This window comes from Pelobates fuscus, chromosome 2 (genome assembly GCF_036172605.1).
Source record: "Pelobates fuscus isolate aPelFus1 chromosome 2, aPelFus1.pri, whole genome shotgun sequence".
Lineage (NCBI taxonomy): Eukaryota > Metazoa > Chordata > Amphibia > Anura > Pelobatidae > Pelobates > Pelobates fuscus.
The window spans coordinates 408,806,042-408,827,613 of NC_086318.1; the positions used below are offsets into that span (position 1 = coordinate 408,806,042).

General features: G+C 38.6%; 1 protein-coding gene across 2 annotated transcripts in view; it reads left to right on the plus strand.

The window, feature by feature from the left end:
* The window catches only part of PPP1R21 (protein phosphatase 1 regulatory subunit 21), a 75,049-nt gene extending 54,416 nt beyond the window's left edge, over positions 1-20,633 (plus strand). For both annotated transcript variants that reach the window (XM_063443932.1, XM_063443933.1), the window contains exons 14-22: positions 2,189-2,316; positions 3,327-3,479; positions 9,056-9,148; positions 9,851-10,081; positions 12,716-12,748; positions 15,558-15,674; positions 16,159-16,257; positions 19,622-19,750; positions 19,997-20,633. In XM_063443932.1, coding sequence (XP_063300002.1) covers positions 2,189-2,316; positions 3,327-3,479; positions 9,056-9,148; positions 9,851-10,081; positions 12,716-12,748; positions 15,558-15,674; positions 16,159-16,257; positions 19,622-19,750; positions 19,997-20,026 — 1,013 coding nt within the window. In that variant the 3' untranslated portion in view covers positions 20,027-20,633. The remainder of the gene's footprint in view (positions 1-2,188; positions 2,317-3,326; positions 3,480-9,055; positions 9,149-9,850; positions 10,082-12,715; positions 12,749-15,557; positions 15,675-16,158; positions 16,258-19,621; positions 19,751-19,996) is intronic.
* The last annotated feature ends 939 nt before the right edge of the window (positions 20,634-21,572 follow it).

Below are 21,572 nucleotides of genomic sequence, written 5' to 3' on the forward strand. Positions count from 1 at the left end.
TGGTTTGTACTTTTGGTACCAAGCATGCACACCATTTGGTCCCACTAAGAAGGAAGGAGAAGGTAATGTCGATGTAATTGTACTACCAGCCTTCTATGGGAAGGGTTTTTCTTAAAGGACCACTCTAGTGCCAGGAAAGCATACTCGTTTTCCTGGCACTATAGTGCCCTGAGGGTGCCCCCCTCAGGGACCCCCTCCCGCCCGGCTCTGGAAAGGGGAAAGGGGTTAAATCTTACCTTTTCCCAGCGCTGGGCGGAGAGATCTCCTCCTGCTCTCCTCCTCCGATCCGCCTCTTCTCCTCCCCGTCGGCTGAATGCGCACGCGCGGCAAGAGCTGCGCGCGCATTCAGCCGGTCACATAGGAAAGCATTCATAATGCTTTCCTATGGACGCTGGCGTGCTCTCACTGTGAAAATCACAGTGAGAAGCACGCAAGCGCCTCTAGCGGCTGTCAATGAGACAGCCACTAGAGGATTTGGGGGAAGGCTTAACCCATTTATAAACATAGCAGTTTCTCTGAAACTGCTATGTTTATGAAAAAATGGGTTAACCCTAGAAGGACCTGGCACCCAGACCACCTCATTAAGCTGAAGTGGTCTGGGTGCCTAGAGTGGTCCTTTAATCCACAGAATATGTCAAAACACTAAACACCTATTACAGATAGCATATTTTGCTTTGTAGAATATTGTAACATGTTTATTACTTTGACCCAAACTTTAAAAAGGAACACTATAGTCACCTAAACAATTTTAGCTTAACAAAGCAGTTTTAGTGTATATGTCATGCTTCTCGGGTTTCACTGCTCAATTCACCGCCATTTAGGAGTGAAATCGCCTTTTCTGTTTACGCAGCCCTTTTCACACCTCCCATGGCTCTGAATGACACAGTCTGCATTAAAAAAAACTGGTTTCACTTTCAATCAGATGTAATTTACCTTAATTAAAGGGATACTATAGTCACCCAGACCACTTCAGCTTAATAAAGTGGTCTGGGTGCCAGGTCCCTCTAGGGTTAACCCTTCCTGATGTAAACATAGCAGTTTCAGAGAAACTGCTATGTTTACATTTGGGGTTAAGCCAGCCTCTAGTGGCTGTCTTCCGGACAGCCACTAGAGGCGCATCTGCAATGATTGAGGCATATAATGCCTCAATCACGCAGAGCGTCCGTAGGAAAGAGCGTCCGCGTGCGCATTTGGTTCCTGTGACGTTGGACAAGGATGCTGATATCGGCGGGGAAGGAGAGGTAAGGGAGCTGGAATTAGGTGAGCTACTGAAGGGGTTTTAATCCCTTCAGCGCCGAGGGTGGGGGCACCCTCAGGGTACTATAGTGTCAGGAAAACCGATTTGTTTTCCTGACACTATAGTGTCCCTTTAAACAATTGTATCTCTTTCTCTGTAAATTGAACTTTAATCACATACAGGAGGCTCTTTCAGGGTCTAGCAAGCTATTAACATAGCAGGGGGTAAGAAAATCTAAATTAAACAGAACTTGCAATAAACGAAGGATAAACTTTAGATGACTCTTTACAGGAAGTGTTTATGGAAGGCTGTGCAAGTCACATGCAGGGAGGTGTGACTAGGGTTCATAAACAAAGTGATTTAACTCCTAAATGGCAGAGAATTGAGCAGTGAGACTGCAGGAACATGATTTGTACACCAAAACTGCTTCACTGAGCTAAAGTTGTTTTGGTGACTATAGTGTCCCTTTAACTTCCTGTCTTGTGTTTTGGATTGGCTCCTTAGTTTTAGTGATTCTTCTTAGCTTTATGTGCACGAAAGTAATGAGTTTGTCACGAATGCAACAGGTTAAAATCTAAAAATCTAACGTCTGAACCTCGCGCGCGTGTGTGTGTGTGTGTGTGTGTGTGTGTGTGTACACATCACATAGTTTAATATATTTGATTATTTTCCCATTAACAGAATAGAATAGTGAACAAAGTCTCCTATCAAAATCCATTGTTTTAGGATATTATATTTTTCCAAAATACTTGCTTACCTTAATATTGCAAAGACCTTTTTGGATAAGTTCACAAACTTTGGACCATTGCTCATTTCCTATGAAACCTGGTGTGGCACTCATTTGTAGCTGTACCATTTTATGATGATTATGGTTTTAGTGAATGCGCCTCTCGGACAGTTTCTCAAGGAAAACATGTTTACTCTGTGCCATTTCTGTATTTTTAATTTCAGAGCTCTCCAAACACTACAGTCATAAAGCTGCTTTGGAACAGGAGTTGCCGGCAGCCACTGATAAACTTAAAACAACAAATGATTGCGTCTTGTCCTCTTTGGTAGCGTTGGCAAATGGAACTAACAAGGTAAACAAATATCTTTCTCTGGGGATAAGGTATTTGCTCTTTCTGCAGTTCGTTTGTTTGTTGTTGTTCGTGTGTTGTGATTGTTTGGAAATAACAGCTTTGTCTGAATTGATGTGATTTGTCTGAGATGTCCATTTATGTGAGCCTTAATGCCCAAAAAGCGACTGCATTTTAATTAAAATGAATGTCAAGTTTGAGATAAAACTTCTCCCTGCCAATTGTTTTTCCCAACTTGAAGCCTTTTCGAAAGATTCATTGTTGTGTTTTAAACAAATCTTAAATAACTTGAATTTTCGTACAAACTGAAAAATATTATTATTCTGTAGATGTTTTAGGAGTCTTTTTCTCAGAAATTATACTCTGAAATGTATGGCATTTAGCAAATGGAGAGAAAGAAGAAAAAACATTTTGGAACATACATATGCTCTTATTTTTTATTTTTTTTTCATTTAGCCCGCCGATTTCAGTTTTTTAATGTTTTTTTTTTTTAATAAAGTCAATATATTTTTCTTTAAAGAGTTTTAAACTTTAGAATAATAAATGACAAGCTGTTGCAATGTTTTATGGTGCCATTACGCACAGCCAAGCATTGAGTCGGCAGAAATATGAACAATTAAAAAAAAAAAAATGCAGGCAAATTAATGCACGCACGCACACACGAACACTCTGTCTCTGTCTCTCTCTCTCTCTTTCTGTCTCTCTGTCTCACTCTCTCTTTCTGTCTCTCTCTTTCTCTCTCTCTCTCTCATCTTTTTGTGCAGGAATTAAGTGTTTGTTCAGTGGCACAAACACTAAACACAAGGTTTGTAGATTTACCTCTGAAGTACAGCATATTGGATTTTAAATTAAATCTTGACTGTCCACTTTCATTTGTGGTTATTAACTTTTGTAAACGTGCCGTTCAGGAACACAGGTATTGGTATCCGTAATGAACTCTAATTTGTAGCTACCTTTAACATGTTTAATTTAGATTTACTCTGATTCAGGTTTTTTTGTGTGTGTGTGTGCAGATTGCAACATTCTTCAGTAACAACCTCAACTACTTCATTTCCACGCTAAGTTACAGACCGAAAGAGGGACTTGGTTTTACAAATCCTCTGTCTGCTGAAATGATGCTCCAATATAAGCAGAAAGCAGCCCACTACATAAAAGCTTTAAAAAAGGTCAGTATGCAGATTTAGAACGGCTGGGTTCCAGCGAGTGGTTAACTGGAATTTCTTTCTGATCAAAGAAAAAATATTGTGTCTCATAAGTAGGCACAGCTTCTCAGTTTTTTATCACGAAAGCCCAATACTGAGGCATCCACCGCAGACCATTAAATATTTAGATGTTAAGTAGCAGAGCGGATACCACTGACAATATGTGCTGAATCAAATCTACAGAGGTAATTTGTTTTCATGGGAGTTAAATGTCTGCAACAGAGCTGTATGCAGCATTGTGACATTTGGAGAGAAGATACAATAACGAAGTCTTAACAGAAAGTCTATTTATTTACTTTGGAGTAATGTATTCACATACCTTCCAATATTCCAAATTCAGTGTCCGTACGGGTGTGTGTGTCTGTGTGTAGGAGGAGGGGAGAGTCTGGGGCAGTTAATGTGCCTTTATGACCTATTTATGTAAGTGAACATGAAATGTAGACTAGTAAATATAAAAGATCTTATTTACAGTAGACTAATTTCTGCTAATTTCAATATGCATATCAACCAGGATTTCTTTAAGCATTATGTTTACTTATCCCCTACATTACATATATGTGTTTGCAGTATATGAACAATAAATTGGGCTGCTGTGGGCCTGAATTTACTAATGCAGTAAATTGACGGTAAAAGTACTATTCTTGTTCATTGCAAGTAAGAGAGTGTCTACTTTTTGAAATTTAGAAACAATGTTCTCTTTAGGATAAGTGATGAAGTAGTGGTACAGCTACATTATGATTGGATGAATGGGGATCCTGCTAAGGAAGTAATGTCACACTCCTTGTGTTGCTGGATACCATCTCCAGTCTAAATTTCTGCATTCCTTTGGATGTCCGAGAATGATTGTAGTTGTAGTCCAACAATACCCTAGCGGCTGCAGTTTATCACCTCTCTGCAAGGACTAAAGACCAAAATGAAAAACCCAATGGAGGAATGTCTGCTGTAACACTTCTGCTGGTTACCTAGACTGTGCATTATCAAACATCTCAGAATTAGGAAATACTGGTTTATCGCAAATATTTATTTTCCGAAATTAAAGGGGTTCTCAGTTTAGTTTCTATGGTAGAGACATCTAAGAACGACGGCACACTAGAGACTTTGTTGCAAATGGAATGTGTGGACAAAAATGAATGACAAATTAAGCGGAACCTTTAGCTCTCTTTTGGTTCGCCAAAGTAAGGTTAAATTGTTGCACTGATTAGACTTTGCTATCAAAATACGGCCAGTAATTGGACTCTAGAGTTACATGACCGAAGGAGAAACTGAATTCATTTTCTTCATCATTCGACCATTGGATCGGTTAGAGCTGGGCAAATGGACAAAGACTTGGAAAACATATACTATGAAGGAGATTTGTAGCTTTAATTTCAGAGCTTTCCTACACTACCGTCTTTTTAAGCTGCTCTGAAAAGCAACTGCCAACTGCAACTGATGACCGTAAAACAAGAAAATATTGCAGCTTTTCCTCTAGAGATACCTTTTTCTTTTTTCTTTTTTTTTTGTCCTTTCTTTTCTTGGGCAGTTTTTGTTACTATTTGGACAAGCAAGGTCGGCCAGAAATAGTGAAACTACAAAAAGGTATATTATTTGGAGTGACCAAAAATGTATTTTGGCTGGTACCTGAAGTTCAAGACTCGAAATCCGCCTTTTTTGACATCTGAGACCCACCTATTCATTTCAAATTAAGGAAACATAAATTAATTCACTGGTTGTATGTAGTAAAGTGATACAACAGGCTGCAATAGACCTGTTCTCTCTCTTTTTAACATGTAGTGTACTATGAATAATTAAACATAGATCTGAAAACAATCACATATAAAATAGCGGCTTACAAGTTGCTGCATCTACAATAGTTTTGTAGACTGTACATAAAACCCTTACCACTGCCAAAATAGTGATCATCCAATCACAATGTACTATTGCTTTTTTGTTTGCATCTTCAAAGTCTTGACTTTATCCCCTATATACCTGCACAGTAGAACTTTGTCAGAGCATGGTGGATTTCTTGTACTCCAGCACAGTTTAATGTGGTGTTTGCTATGTGATTGCGTATTTTATGTCCTTTAGAGTGATGTTGGCCAGATTGTTACACCCGTAAGGGTCTTGAGTAGTGCCACACACAGCAAAGTGTAAATAGTTACATTAAATAATATCATATGAACCACCACCAGTCACACATAGAATGTGACGGCAGATAAGAACCATTAGGTCCATCTAGCCTGCCCAGTTTTCTAAATTCTTTCATTAGTCCCTTCTCTTATAGCTAGGATAGCCTTATGCCTATCCCACGCATGCTTAAACTCCTTCACTTTGTTAGCCTCTACCACTTCAGCTGGAAGGCTTCTCCATGCATCCAGTAAGTAAATAAATAATTAACCATTTATATGCTTACCTTAATCCAGCGCCGGGCTCCCTCGGCACCGGTGACCTCTCCTCCTCCATCTGCGTAACCTGAGTGGAGGCGAATGCACATGCACGGCTAGAGGCGCGCGCATTCAAACCCGCCCATAGGAAAGCATTTCTCAATGCTTTCCCATAGGGATCTTTTTTGACACTAGAGGTCCGTGAGGACGTCCAGCGTCAAATAAATGTGATTTACTCCGTGTAAATCGCGGAAGCGCCCTATAGTGGCTGTCAGGAAGACAGCTTCTAGAGGCTGGATTAACTCTGCAGTGTAAACTGCTATGTTTTCGGCTGCAGGGTTAAAACTAGGGGGACCTGGCACCCAGACCACTTCATTGAGCTGAAGTGGTGTGGGTGCCTAGAGTGGTCCTTTAAGGGTACACATGAAGGTTCATTCAGACAGGAACCTTGAATTATACAAAATTGACAAATTTGCAAAGAAAAAGTTGAAGAAAGTAAATTGCATGCGACAATACAATCAGATACTTTATGTCCTTTGTATAACCTCTGTGTTCCTTCCCTTTGTGTCATACCTGTTCCCTTAACTAATTTGCTTTCCATCTCTTTATTGCTCATTGTTTCCTGTGATGTTCCCTCTTGTATACTTTGAGTTATAGTCAGTATTATTATTATGTAGAAAAAATAGTTAGAGGAGGGCTAATTATGCCTATCCTTCCAATTAACTAGACAATAAATAATACACTAAAAATTCTGCAGTCGTCCAGATGCTTCATACCCACTCCTATCTCGCTTCCCTTTCTGAAAACCATTATAAAGTGTTAGTATTGGCATTATCTTGCAATAATTTTTTGTTTTTTTAGAAAATGCTTATCCCGCTTTTTCTGGTGTCCCTATTTTAATCTAGTCTTTTTCTGTTTTGTATCTATAATTCCACAGTGCAAATTTTCAGATGGCACTAAACCCATCAGTATGTGACGGGTGTGTTGACTATGGTGTACTTAATTAAAAATGATAGAAAATGTAATTAAAGGGGCACCATAGACACTATTGTGTGCTGTAGTCGTTATGATGCTTGTATGCCTCTTCCGCCTTCCTTAGTTATTCGTCAGACTGTTTACTTAGTGGTCTGGACTAGCCCGCTGCTGTCCATGTAGCTGATGCACAAGTGACACAGTTTTTGGAGATTTCCTCTGGTGTCCCCTGCAAGCAATGTGGGTTGTATTCTAGCATGAAGGACAGATAGAGGTCATGGCAACGGGTAGGCTGATGGAATATGTAAAATAAGGTGGACGTGCATTTAGGTAAATTTTACTGCAAGGGACTTGTATTTTGGGAAGGAAATGTATCTTTTTATTACTGGCATTGATTAAGCGCCAACATATTCCGCTGCGCTGTACAATTAGGGTAGAGCATACAATATGCACAGAAAGATACAAAAGGTAAAGAAGGCCTTGTACGTCATCTAAGATCAAGCACTTTTATGCAAAGTGATTAGATAGGCAGCCCGGGAGCTTACAATCTAAAGGATTTAAAGGGGGTTTGAGATCTGGACCCGTTAGACATGACTAACATCTATGAATTGTGTTGAAATGTTACCGTATTTCTGTGACTCAATCCAGAAGTGGCTTAAAACACACTGTTGTGAATCGCTTCTCTGTTTTTAAATACAAGCAGTTTACACATTACAAAATGTGGGCTTCATCAAATAATACGTGAAGTGGAAATTATTATCTTAAAGGGAACATATGAATCAAATTAAAAATGGCTGCCCGTTAAAAATGGCTCACATGCATTTCTGGAAGCCATCTTTGTTTTTCTGTGCTGATTTTTATCGGCACAGGAAGTGTACTGGTAAGTACTCTAGGTAAAATCTGATTTTACATCCATACATTTACTACTTGTTTGATTATTGCAATTTATAGGTAACATTAGCATCTCTGCAATTTGAATTATAATTGTCTGATTCTCCTTGTATTCTGTGCACCATGTAGCCACGAAGTGATGAAACATGGCAGGAAGCGGAGATGATTGCCGTCTGTGTCTAGATAACGGGACACACCGGTTTTTACCTTGCTAAACACCGCAGTGTGCCGATCAGGAGAGATCATATTATTTCCTTAAACAGCACACTGCAAAGACTTGAAAAAGCTTGTAACACATTAAATTAACACTGTGGCGTTAGGAATACATATCTGTATTCCTAAAGCAACAGTCCTGATGTGATTGTTTAGTTTTTGGCGCCCAGAGGCATAAACAAAAAAAAAAAAAAAAAAATCAATATAAAACAAATTGCTCACCTTTTCTGAGACTCTGCACTGCAGTGACCACCTGTTTGAGTGATGTCATCCTGGATCCTCATAAAGGAGCATAATTGGGGACTTTAGGTGCATGCACGACTCCCGCCACAATGCGCCTGCGATTCTGGCATAGAGAATCACTGAATACAATGATTCTCTATGTCAGACTATGACGGCACTGTGCATGTGTGCATACTGTCATTGTTTTTTATAGTATGATAGCTGGAAATGAAGATTCCTGGCTCTCATACAATCAAACTGTGTTTCCAAACCTTCTATGTAGTGAATGAAGAGTTTTGGGGTGTAGTAGAGGTGGGCAGGACTGCAGGCACTATACCAACTTCAATAAGATGAAGTTTTTAAAGTGCCCACAGTGTTCCTTTAACACATACAGGCCAAGTCATTTTTTTTGTCCTCTATTGGCTTAATGTAAACCTGACGTGATGCAAAGGTCAGTGATGATCATTTTTTATTTTTACAGTTTAGTAGATATACCTCTACTAAACATCTCTAACCTCTAAAAAAACATGTGTGTATTTTTTTGGGCTATATAAGAAGCCCGCAAAAGTGGCAGACCTGATGTCTGCAGTCAATGCAATTCCCCTGCTCTTTCTTAGGCACAGACTCTTAGTGCTGCATACACAAAGCCAAGTGCTTTGTCTGTACTGTTCCTTTAAGTAATCTTTTTATATGCAATTCATATTCTAATCTAAAACCAAATTTATTGCGTAATCGATGAACTAACAATAAAAATGCTGCGTTTAGGCCAAAATAGCTGAGCTTGAAAATTAATTTTACCTGAAACTGTCTCGTTACCATGAATAGTTATGGGGATCCTTGTTGTGACCTGTGTTTTTACAGAGCTTTTCTGTATTGCAGCCATGCCCAGACTCTGTGCCTTATCAGGAGGGTCTCCGCAATCGCAGAGTTCTCCTGAGTTCCACTGAAAGCAGAGAAGGTCTTATGCAGCAGGTACGTCACCCAAACGCCAGATCTGATCGCATTATATTTCACAGGATAATGGACTTTGAGAAAGGGGAGGTGGTTGGTGATTTCAGAGTTCCCACCTACCTGTTTTATATCTGATCTGCTAATTTCTAAACGTGGCTTTCACGTTTAAAGCCCCAAGGAAGGAATGTATGCACTCGTATGGTATTTCTCTTAATGAATATTATTATTTATTAAAAGCGCCAACAAATTCCACAGTGCTGTACAATAGGTTAGCTGTTAGTGCACACAAGGGCCCAGTCAGCCCCTGTTAATGCTTCATTAATGTTTACTGGGCTGTGAGAATGCAAGATAGTTCCACATAAATGTGTTATTTAGATAATTACTAAATGCATAAAAAGGAAATATCTAATTATATATTCATATATTTAAATGTTTAAGTTTCTGCTACTTCTACTAATACACTGTTAGCAGAGGTCTCAGGCAGACCCCCTTCCCAGACCAGGGTGACACACTGACCGAAAACCCCAATGCACTATTACCTATGCAATGAATGTAAGTCGTCGTAGGGCTTCGAGCGACCTGTTAATATTCCCAGAGCATCACTCTGTCACAGAGAAAAAACTGTGATTTCACGGCCACGTTTCACCTGACCCCCTTTCCTCCCCGGGGGCCTGTTCGTGCTTCGTACGTCCAACAAGATAACGCTCTGTGATGTTTTGGCAGGTGCAGCAGAGTTTGGAGAAGATTGGGAAACTGGAGCAGGAAAAAGAGCACTGGATGCTAGAGGCACAGCTATCGAAGATAAAATTTGAGAACGAGGCACATAGAATGGCCGAAATCTTGAAAAACACTGACAAAGGTCAATTGGTTGAGTTCTCACAAGACAATGCATTGATATTAAAGGCAGCAGAGCACGAAAAAGGCAACTCCATCAATTCAAAAAGTACCAGCTTGGTAAGAAACTATTAAATCCTACTTCCAAAGCTGTAAATGGTTATCTTCTCTCTCATTCACTTCCCTTCGTCTCCCTCACTAATTCTTCTCTCTTCTGTCAACTAAGCTACATTCTCAGTGTAGAGGTTAAAGTGTAGTTATTCTTCTGATTTCTCTCTCTCCTTCCATCTCTACAGACTTATGGGATTCTGGCAAAATGACTCTAATTTGCAGGCTTAACTCATATTCTAGGTATTAGTATTCAGTTGTATACCACAATGCCTCTAGAAGGTAAAATGAAATGTATCAAGCAGTTAGGTTGTGCAATAAAACGCTTGCTACTTCCTCTCATGGTCAGGGCATCTTAAGAATTATACGTATAATAACGAAGGTATCGGGGAGCGCTGCAATAAATAAACAATATAAAGCTATATTAAGTAATAAAAACAAATACATACAATAAAATAAAAACATGAGGACACTCAATACACCATTTGAAGGGAAAATATATTTACCAGAACAACTACAGCTTATTGTAGTTGTTCTGGTGTCCATAGCCTGTTCCTGCGGGCATTTTACTGTAAACACTATCTTTTTAGAAAAAGCAGTGTTTACATTGCTCTCTAAGGACACCTCCAGTGGCAGTCACTCAGATGGCCACTAGAAGTGCTTCCTGGGTCAGTGCTTCCACGCTCAATTCTGATGATCTCAACGAAGGAGGTGGTGCGGGGGTGGGGCCAGCTCAGGTAGACCTGTGTGGCACTGTAATAAAGGTATGTTTTTAACTTATTTAATGGGAGTTAAGGAGGGTCTGGGACTTAAATAGTGTTTTTAACACTATAGAGTCAGGAATACACTTTTGTATTCCTGACTGAATTGTCTTCCTTTAAAGGACTTGCCCCCTAATAGTATGTGGAGTAAAAGCGCAAATAGCAAGTGAGACAAACACACAACCAAAAGTCCGGATAGAGCTACCTGAAGAGTCCTCACAAAATGCCCTCTTACCCACAAGATGCTACTCATGGGTAGCACCCAAACTCGGATACCTGACAATAGCAGGGAAGGAGGGGCCCATGGCAAATGAAGTAATCTGTGAACCAGAAGGGAGTGCTCCGAAGATGAATGTTTTAGTGTATTGAACGGTAAGAATGCTGGATGGAAGTGCAGGGAAACACTGTGTGTGGCTGAAAACTCCTCTGTAGGGGTGCCACAGCAAACTGGGATACAGGGTGTAATAAAGCTCTATGTTGTTTATTGCTGTGCTCCCTGATTCCATGATTATTACCTCCTAATCTGCATACATACAACTGTGCCTAGGTGACTCTGTACCTTTAAGAGAACTGATGGCAGTGTTTTTGCACAAACTCTATTGCAGTAGTGTTTAAGTTTTACTTTAAAAAGCATTAGCTTTTTGACACAATTCTTCAATTGCAAAATTCTCTTGATGACCCATTCCACAATGGTAACTTAATAAAACTAAAATATGTCCTGGGACGGCAGTGCTGCTACCGTATATTAGTATTGTAGGCAGTTGCTTTATGTTTCCTGAATCAGATTTGCCTGCTCCAACCAATTTGAGAACGTAAGCCGAAAAAAAAAAAAAAAAGTGTAATTAATGTCTTGACTTTACAATAAATCTTTTATCTATGTAATTTTTGATGAATCTAATTCTAAATATCTATTTTTAATGCTTTCAAAGTTATAGTGTTACTGTTCCATTAAAGGGTTACTACAAGCACCATGACCACTGCACTAATTTGAAGTGGTAATGGTGCCAGGAGTCTGTGCAGTGTTTCACTATGAAACATAAAGATTTTAACTCCTCTGCTACCAGAGGTATAACTCCAGCTCTGGCAACATCATTGAGGCGTCATTAGCCAGCCCGGAACGTGAGTACTAGTCAGGCTAATGTCAGTTCTGTGCATATTTGGTGTCTGTTGTCTGCATGCTGGATACCCAAACAATGGGGGCACCCCATGCCGCCAGGCTAGGAAAGGTTACAAGGTTACTCTGACCAAACATGCTTTCTGCATGTTATCACTGGTACGTATTATTTTTAAATCTGTTTATTTAAAAATAATACGTACTTCTATTAGTATTTCTATTATTTTTAATACATTTGCTTGTAACATTCACAACACTGAGAAACAATCCTGCAAGATTGATATTACAAAATGGAAATTTTATTTAGTATTTTTCAGACAATAACGTGGATGAAACAATTGCATAATATAGCAATTCAGTACAATTTAGAGCTATTTTCATGAATGCAATGAAAGAATTGGTTATTTTCTCTGTAATATCTCACACTGTATACAGACCTTGCACAGCCTCTCTCCAGTAGCTCCTACATACATTTTATTGATTTTTGAAGCTGGTCTTGCGCTGTTTGCTTGCCGTCAGCCAAGGCTTTAAGGACCACTGGGAGAAGAAACTCTCTTGACGTTCGTAAGAAGAAGCAGCAGCAGCCGCCGCCGCCAGGGCAGCTAAAAGAGATCTGTAAAATATGTGAAGAGAGAAAGTTACCTTGCACATTGTATGTGAGCCACACACAAGATTAAACAAACCTTCTTTATGTGAAAATATTATCAGAACTGCATTGCTGTTTACCAAACAAAGGATAAAATATTATTTACAGTGCTCTGTCTTTTTTAGATCGGCATGCTTACAAGTACAGAAAACCTACAGGTATGGTATACACGGTCGGTCTATTGAATATTTTATTTCCCTTATCTGTGTTTGCTTGATGTTAATGAAATCTGACTCTGTATTTCTTCACTGGACAGTCTGATATATAGTGAAAAAAAAAAAAAACAACAACAACAAAAAAACTTTACTATCCTTTATTACTGCATGAAAAATGCTAGCACATTTGACGTTAAGATCCAATAACACATTTTGGGAACATCATTGTCACCAGACCTGTTCCTTCATTTGTGTTGTTTGGTGTGCTATGCACGGATTAAACAGATCTGTTTGGAGGGGACAATTCACTGTTTCTGTCCTGTGTATGTTACTGTTTGTGTAATATAGTTAGGATAACCCGTGGCATTCACTGTGTCAGGTAATGAGAATATTCTGAGGCTCTTTCACCAACCTACCTTACCTTATCTCAAGTTCTCACTATGCCTTACCTCATTTCTGGAGCGGGGGCCATGGTACTCCATTGGCTGCAATGTGAGGTGTGTGTATTTACCTGCTGTACACCTCTTTTCCCCTTACCTTGAGATCCTGAGTGGTCATGAGAGACATGGGTTCAGAGCAGATCCAAGCAATTCGCATTGTCCCACCAGGGAACCCAGAAAGGCAATCTATATCCTTTCACAATGGGTTCTAGAACGCTATAGTATCCCAGCCAACCCCTATCTAATGGCAGCTCTGAAAGTTAAACTTTGGTTGCCAATACTTAGACTTGTAATGGCGAAGGTACAGAAATATTGGCTGCGGGCTGTTTGAGTGCTGTGTCCCTGACACTAAGAGAAAAACCTGCCAAAACTCTTGCTTTTCCACATTACTGCAGCCATTAGCAATGTAATTAAAGGTAAAATGGACAAGGGCGCTATTTGCAAATTAATTTGAGTGTGGAGGGTCCCTTTAATAAAAAGTGAATAAACTCACATTTTCATTCCCGTTTTCTTTCTTTAATACTTTTTCTGACGATCTGCCTCTAGGCATTTTCTACTTGCTGCTTTTTCCTTGCATTTTTGTCTTTTTGTTTGTAATTGCTTTAAGTACATGTGCACGTTTATTTATTGTTCCCATTGCTTATTGTTCCTGGAAAAATGAGTAGACACAATAATTAGAAAAGATGGGCCTTTAATCTTGCGTTCCTAATACACACGTATCAGGTTTGTGATGGCTCGGATAAATTGGTGAATATGGTAAAGAAGTAAGTTGAGCAAATCATGACCCAACATCAATGTGACATCTCAATAGGAAAACCTATTTCACGCTACGATTCTCCTGAATGATCACAATTAAATACAAGAATAACAATGTGGTTGATTGAATGAAATATGTAACTCCGTTTTAACAGGCCGTTCAGTTTCACTGCGTTTTGTGGCATCTGTATAAAAAACCTAATACAATGTTTTATTTTTCTCATAAATTATTATAAAACATTTACATGGTTTTAACATATGCATTATAGTAAAATCATATGCTAAGTTTAGCAGCCCTGATGTCTCCGAGTCGGAACCACTTTTTTCAAGAATTATCTTTTGAAATCTAGCTCAGAAACATCTGTGGCGCCAAGATTGGATGTCATTGTTCTAATATAAGTGTGTATGTATCCAGAAAGCAGCCCTCGGTCTAACACAGCCTGCACGCGAAGTGTTTGGTTCCATAACGTGCAAACGGTGACAGTGCTAAATAATTTGCCATTAAGAAGACTGGGTGTTTAGTACTGTAAACTTGCAAGGTCATTGTTTGGTCTGTGACCTAATTGAAAGAGCACTGACCCATCAAGGTGAACAAGCGTTCACACTAAAAGATGGTGTCAGTCTTAGACACTGAATAATGTACAAGTGACAGACACATGAATGCAAAGACGACATTTCTTCCAAGCAAACATTGTGGCCACGCATTGTGAACACTCCGTTGCAGTGAATTGAAAACCAAATTACAAGATTTAGCCTGATCTAGCCAGGCTGTGATTTATAAATACAAAATGTATTTCGGCCTATGTTTTACAATTTGGTTTTCGGTTCACTAGAATTCCTCTTTTAGCAAATAAACTGCATTACGTTTAATATGTCCTTGCAGCACTTTTTATTTTCTGTCTCCGAAGAGAGAATGCCGAATGAACATTAGACATGTGCAAGCTTGTACCTCTCAATTTTTGTAATTGCCTGGCAGCCATCATTCGGCACCCCCCTGCTCTATTCTGGTGTACGAATAATGCGTACGCATAGAGTTGGAGGGGTTGGAATGTTAGTGAATATAGCAGATCTTTGTTGTAACTGTCTTTTCCTAACCTGGCACTTGGTCCCTGACCACCGACATAACATTATAGGTCACAGGGCTTGCAGTTGCAACACGGCCAAATAGTCTCATGGGCACATGCTGAATTTGCATTTTAAATCACCTGTTCTAATATTAATTCTTTGGCGGCAACGTTAAATGAGTGTATGTACGACTAAATTAGTATGTATAGTTATGTGTGGGGGTGTCCAGGCATATGCAGCTAATAAAGTGTGTGAACATATGCTTTGTATGTGGTGTGTAAGTACATGTTCTGTGTGTAGATGTGTGATGGGGAGACAACTAAGCATTCATGTGACTCCTGATGTATTTCCATGGATGGGGCCCCCACCTGTTTTTTTGTTTTGTTTGTTTTTTGGTCTCTGTGCAAATTAAATTTGGCTAGACAGACATTAATAACTGCCTTTATGTGGTATCTCTCTGCTTTTGTACTTACTTGTACAATTAAAGGATTGATTGTAGAGATCTGAAGTGGCCATTCTAAAAAAAATAATTTGGTTATTGTCATGAACAGGCAGCACATCTTGAATCAAGAGAAAGCTTGATAAAAAACCATTACATGACGCGGATAGCGGATCTCACAACGCAACTACAGCTCGCAGACAGTAAGGCTGTACAATTCCATGCAGAGGTAGGTTTATTTATTCAGTGTTATCTAGCCTGTATTGTGTTATTTGTGGGTGAAGGGGAATCATAGTTTCTGTTTTGAAAATTTCTCTACCTTTTCTGAGTAATAGTCTAGCGGTGTCTGCAGATCAAATTTTCCCCCCATATTTGCCGCAAAAGTAGGTGAGATTTCTCAGCCTATCCCGGCCCTCCCATATTTATCGGGATCACTGAGCATGTCCCACGAAACCCTGTCTGGATTGGGTATAAAACTGATATGAGAGTGTGTATACCATTCATATACTGCAAGGGTGAACAGCGCTCAGGAAATAAAATTTTCACCAACAGTGACCCAGGTTGATAAAATATACTTTGGTAATAACCAAAAATAAGTACATAATGTCAAGGTGGCTTTTTATACACATCGCACATTGCCAGTATTATCCTGTATGAATTAGCATTTGTGCTGGACTTTTATAATGTTTTTTATTTTTGCTTTCGACCTGCAGTGTCGTGCTCTTGCTAAAAGATTAACGTTGTCGGATCAATCGAATCAAAGTCTCACCGAAGATGCAAAATCTGCAAATCAGAACATCAGCAGATTACAGGTGAGTGCAGCCACTTGGCAAACATTTTATTCATTTATTTATTTTTAATCTAACCCACCAGATCTCTCTCAATTGATCCTGCCCGTCAGTGATCGATCTGATGTATCATTATTATGGGCTGACCATTAGCTCCCAGGAGCCTGCAGGCATGTATTATTCAAAACGGCTGCTAATCTTCTTATCTCCTTCGATGCAAATTTGATGCGTACGAGGAAGATCCCAGTCCTAACTATGCTCCGTGCGAGCAGAGGACCTTGTCAGCTCAAACCTGATTAAATGGAGATGGCGGTTATTTATATCTGCTAATTAAAGTGTAAAGTGCTTTTTCCTTATTATCTTTACTTAGCCGGGGATGGAAAAGGCAGTTTATCAAACAAAAGACTTCACACAAGTGAATTATGGTTAAACCATTTTGCTGCAATGCATTCTTTTTTTTCTCCTGTAACTGTCTGCGGTGGCCTGCCAACCTCTATTTTCTACCCTGTCACTCTCCTTATATACAGGACGGAACAGAGATCCATCTACGGAGAGAGGGATGCAGTAAAACATCCACTGGTGGGCTGGCCTTGAAATATCAAGTTATTATATTGTGCTATTGTGCTCTGTACGGGCAACTTCTGTAACTGGCACAACCTACGTTTTTCTTTGTGGCATCTTAAAGATACTCGCATTTCATCAGTTCATCATGTTAGTAAACGTAGAAGAAGCTTTTTTTGGAAGGTGGAGGGGGGATTATTTTATTTGTATAAAGCTTGTTCTCATACCTCTCATACACATTAAGGCTAATTTTCAAATATGATTATTGAATCCCATAAGGCTTATTGCTGAATTCCGCAATGCTTTTATTGTAGAAGTCTGCATTGCGGTAGCACTGAGAGGAAGCTCTCTTTAGACAAGTAACATTTAACCTGTTAAAGGGACACTATAGACACCCAGACCACTTCATCTCATTGAAGTGGTTTGAGTGCAGTGTCCCAGTCCCACTTAGTCCTGCAATGTAAATCATTGCAGTTTTTGAGAAACTGCAATAATTACATTGATAGCCAGAAGAGGCAGTCTTAGTCCTGCAGTCAGACAGCCACTAGAGGCACTTCCTGGTGGCTAAACGACTATTGATCACCTGACGCTGGAAGTGCGTGAGGACATCCAGCATCTGTAAAATCCCAATAGGAAAGTATTGAAGCAATCCTTTCCCATGGGGAGGGCCTAATGTGCTTGTGACATTCTCTGTCATGTGCAACAGCCCCCCTGTCTGATGATGTCAGAGAAGGGCGAGCGCCTCTGCCTTTGTTAAATTTGTAGGCCATTTTAATATATAATCTTTAACCCCTTAAGGACCAAACTTCTGGAATAAAAAGGAATCGTGACATGTCATGTGTATTCAAGGGGTTAAAGGTTGGTTAGTTATGACAAAATTACTCCATCACTAGTCCTTGGGGATTAATTTGTAAATTTGCTGTCAATCTCATGCACAACGTATAGATTACATTAAAAAAAGTAACAAAAGAAGACTGCATTTTTTTTAACCTATATTATTTTTATATATATAAAAAAAAAAATGTTTAAGCAAAATAAACCATTCTTTTACAATGTGAATCTTTAACATTGTGACATGCAGCACCTCCCAACCGATGTTCATATACAACTGTTAAAACCTCATCTGTCATTGGCAGTTGTAAGTCTGTATGTAAAATAATATATGTTGAAATCCTTCTATCTTGTTACACAATCAATTAAGCAATTCTTCCAGCTTCGATAAGAATTCTTTTAATTTAACCTATCCCATTGCACACAAACAATGCGGCAAGTTCACAGGTGCATCTTAACACCATCTATTAAGTTTTAGCATGAAATCGTGTCGTGTCACCCACGTTCCCCAAAGCTGTTAATGCATTTTATCAAATCTGGAGAGATGAAAGACATATGCAAATCGCGGATCACTAGCTCATCTGCAAATTCCAATTCTTTGAATATTTCCATAAATCATAGTAATAATTATTTTACTGGATAGTTGTAACAAGCAGCGCAAAGCCTGTTTGCCACTAATGATAATCGCAGTCGTAATGAAGATAGGAAACTTGTGAAATATATTCCCTCCTACAAAATGGGTCTGTTTACCCGTACCGCTCTGAAAAGCCACTTGATCACTGTGGGGCGTAAAGCAGAAGGCTTTGTGCAGATACGTTTTGATCTCACGCTAATTTCATTGCCATGCAGTAAAGTCTATTAGAAGGCTTTGCTGATTTTCCTCTCTGTTCTCACATCAGGCTCTATCACTTTGGAAATGTTTTCCACTGTGTATTAATGCCTTTCATCCCATTTTCTACCCTCTTCTTATCTCCTCTCGGTCCCAGCGCTCCTCTATTCCTTGATGACCTTTTTGTTGAAGAATACGGATTGCCATCAGCGGTGCCTTATTCTTCTGTTTCGGACATGAATAATGTAGTTTCCATTTGTGTGCACTGTCAAAAAAATACACAGGCATTTTAATAAAAGCACATTCTACTAGAATTTAAGCTATTTATCTTTTTTTTTTCTCTTCCTATCCTTATTGTTAGGTATGTGATTTTGTTTTCCATTTTTTTTTTCCATTCATATTCTAATGTACTAATGAAAAATTTGCCTGTGTTCTGTGTTCTGTTTTATTCAGACACTTTGGTAAAGAGTTGATGAAATTCAGAAAGTGTTTTAGGTCTCTTATTTTATTTTTTATTTTTTCGTATAAGTTTTCTTTTCAAAATAAAAAAAATGCTGCTAACACGTAAAAGGGGATGAGTCCCTAATAAAAAGTGTCTGCTGGTTCCCCCGGTTTCCATGTTGACTGCGCCACTTAGTACAAGTGTTTTAGAAGAGAACACTTTGATAAATCTCCATAATTTCAGGAGGTTTTATGAAGATTTCTGCCTCTTCCTGACGTTTCATTTTGTTTTAACATGAATCAATTTATACTAGAAGGTTCTTGATTTGTGGCCATTTGGTATGCAGAGTATGGGTACCTATAGAAAACGTGGTGATTAAAAATGGCATAAACACTGGCTGAAGCCTTGTATAATGCCAGGCAGTTTAAACTGTAGTGGGGATGTGTGTATTTAAAGTCAGTGAACTTTAAATTTAGTGAACGGTTGTGCCATCCTTCTTGCGGACTACACTTTACACTTCGTGATTACTTTTAGCCCATAAAGAGTTGGTTATGGAAATTTACCATTTTGATGTTGAGGAAACAGGATCTTGTTTCTACTTGTGGAATCAACGTATAAGTTGTGTCATAAATGATAACATCTAAGATGGCTGGCTTGTGTTACATTGGTTACATATTTGTGCTTTAGGTTCCTTTTGGTAATACCTTTCCTGATTACCTTTTTAGGACGAGCTGATCACCACCAAGCGGAGTTATGAAGATCAGTTGAGCATGATGAGCGACCATCTTTGCATTATGAATGAAACGTTATCCAAACAAAGAGAAGAGATAGACACTCTAAAGATGACTGGCAAGGTGAGGTTTTTATTGTAGTCTTCATCTCTAAGGTAAACCACAAAGGTAGACATCTCAAGATGGTCTTTAAATATCACATGATCACCTTCAATATTGCATCCTATAAAACACTGTGTACATGAAACGGAATCGAACTCTGAAGTGCAAACGACTGAGTAAATTAAATCAAAGATAATAAATTAGAAAAATCAATGTGTTTACAGCACGAAGATAAATTTAAATTTCCTTATTACTCTATGACCACAGGGAAATTCTAAGAAGACCAAAAATCGATAGTTCAACAAAGCCAAAGTGGACGAAGTTGCTGCTACTTAACAGCATTCAATGACCTCTGTCTGACTCCGTGAGGACGTCCGGTTTGTGTTTATCCCTGTGATGTATGTGAACCAACTTTCTCTTGCTGTGAATGGGACTCACTAAGCTGTAGGTGTATTGTTACCCTTAGCAGAAGCATTCTTTACCCACTTGTGACATTATTGGAAAGTGATGGAATATACCGTTGAAAAATAATATACACTCCAAAATTTACCGTTGAATTCCGAATGGAATATGGTTTTATTTTGCTATATATTTTTTTTTTTATGATTTTTAATTTTGTTACACAACAGCTTTATCCTTTTTGTACTCTGGGCTTCATTTATAATAATCCATTTACTATGTCCATTTTTGTTATGTTTTTGTATTTTATTTGTTTGTTTTTGTTTGTTTACTCGAAAGACTTCAATTAATTTGCAGTACCATCTGCAAAAGGGAATTTATTCTTCCATTCGATTTAAGGTCTGTTTACTCTGTATTTAAAGATTGCCTCCACTAAACCTTAATGTCTGTAAAATGAAAGAAAAACTAAAATGAATATGTTTAACAATAAATTCTTATAAAATTGTCTCAGATTTTTTAAGTGTGCGCAGGTCCTGGAGCTGTAGAGAACACTTATTTGCCTTTTTTTGTGGTTGTTTACTAAATAAACACATTATTTTCATGAATTTTTCCGAAATATGTGGGTGACAAGGTCATCTTTAGGTAGGTGTGCAAGTTTTACGAAACCTTACGTTAGCATCATTGCCAATAGATCAAATATATCTGAAGCCTTCTGCTTCACCAGTATGTCTACAAAATGGATAGAAGTTGATGTATCCATATCCGCCTCAAAATAACTCGGTATTCATATGCAATATTCCTCAATGCCAAGCGAATGGCTGCACAGTAGGCATTGTGGGATGTTTTGTCTGGCAGCAGTATAGGGATAAATGGCTAATTAGCAAACATATACAACGTTTCAAGAATACTTGGATGGTGGAGGGATGAAGCAGCTCTGCTAACGTTTTGACCTGCCCATTATTCTCTAATTATTTTTCTTGAATAAGAATGCTCTTTGTGTTTTTACCTGAAACTGACTTCTTAATTTGTATTTATTTATTGTTATATTAATCAGATGTTCGGTTATGTAACCTGGCACCCACCATGCTTTATTATTATTATTATTATTATGTTATTATTTATATAGTGCCAACAAATTCCGCAGCGCTTTTACAGTGGGTGGACGAACAAATCTTACCTAAAATCTAATAAAATGTTTTGGACAAAAAAAAAAATAATATAGAAAGAAAAAAATATAGTTACAGTGTAATACAGGCTGAAAAAAGACTCCGGTTTCAGATATAATTACGCATATGGTAGAAATATGGCTATCACAATATACAGGTGAAATTGTATCGTATGTAAAGTGACACCATGTAATATTTGTTTGACACCTGTACTTTTTCCAGAAAATATATAATGCATCTCAATTCAAAACCGGTCGCATTATATATTTTATATCAGA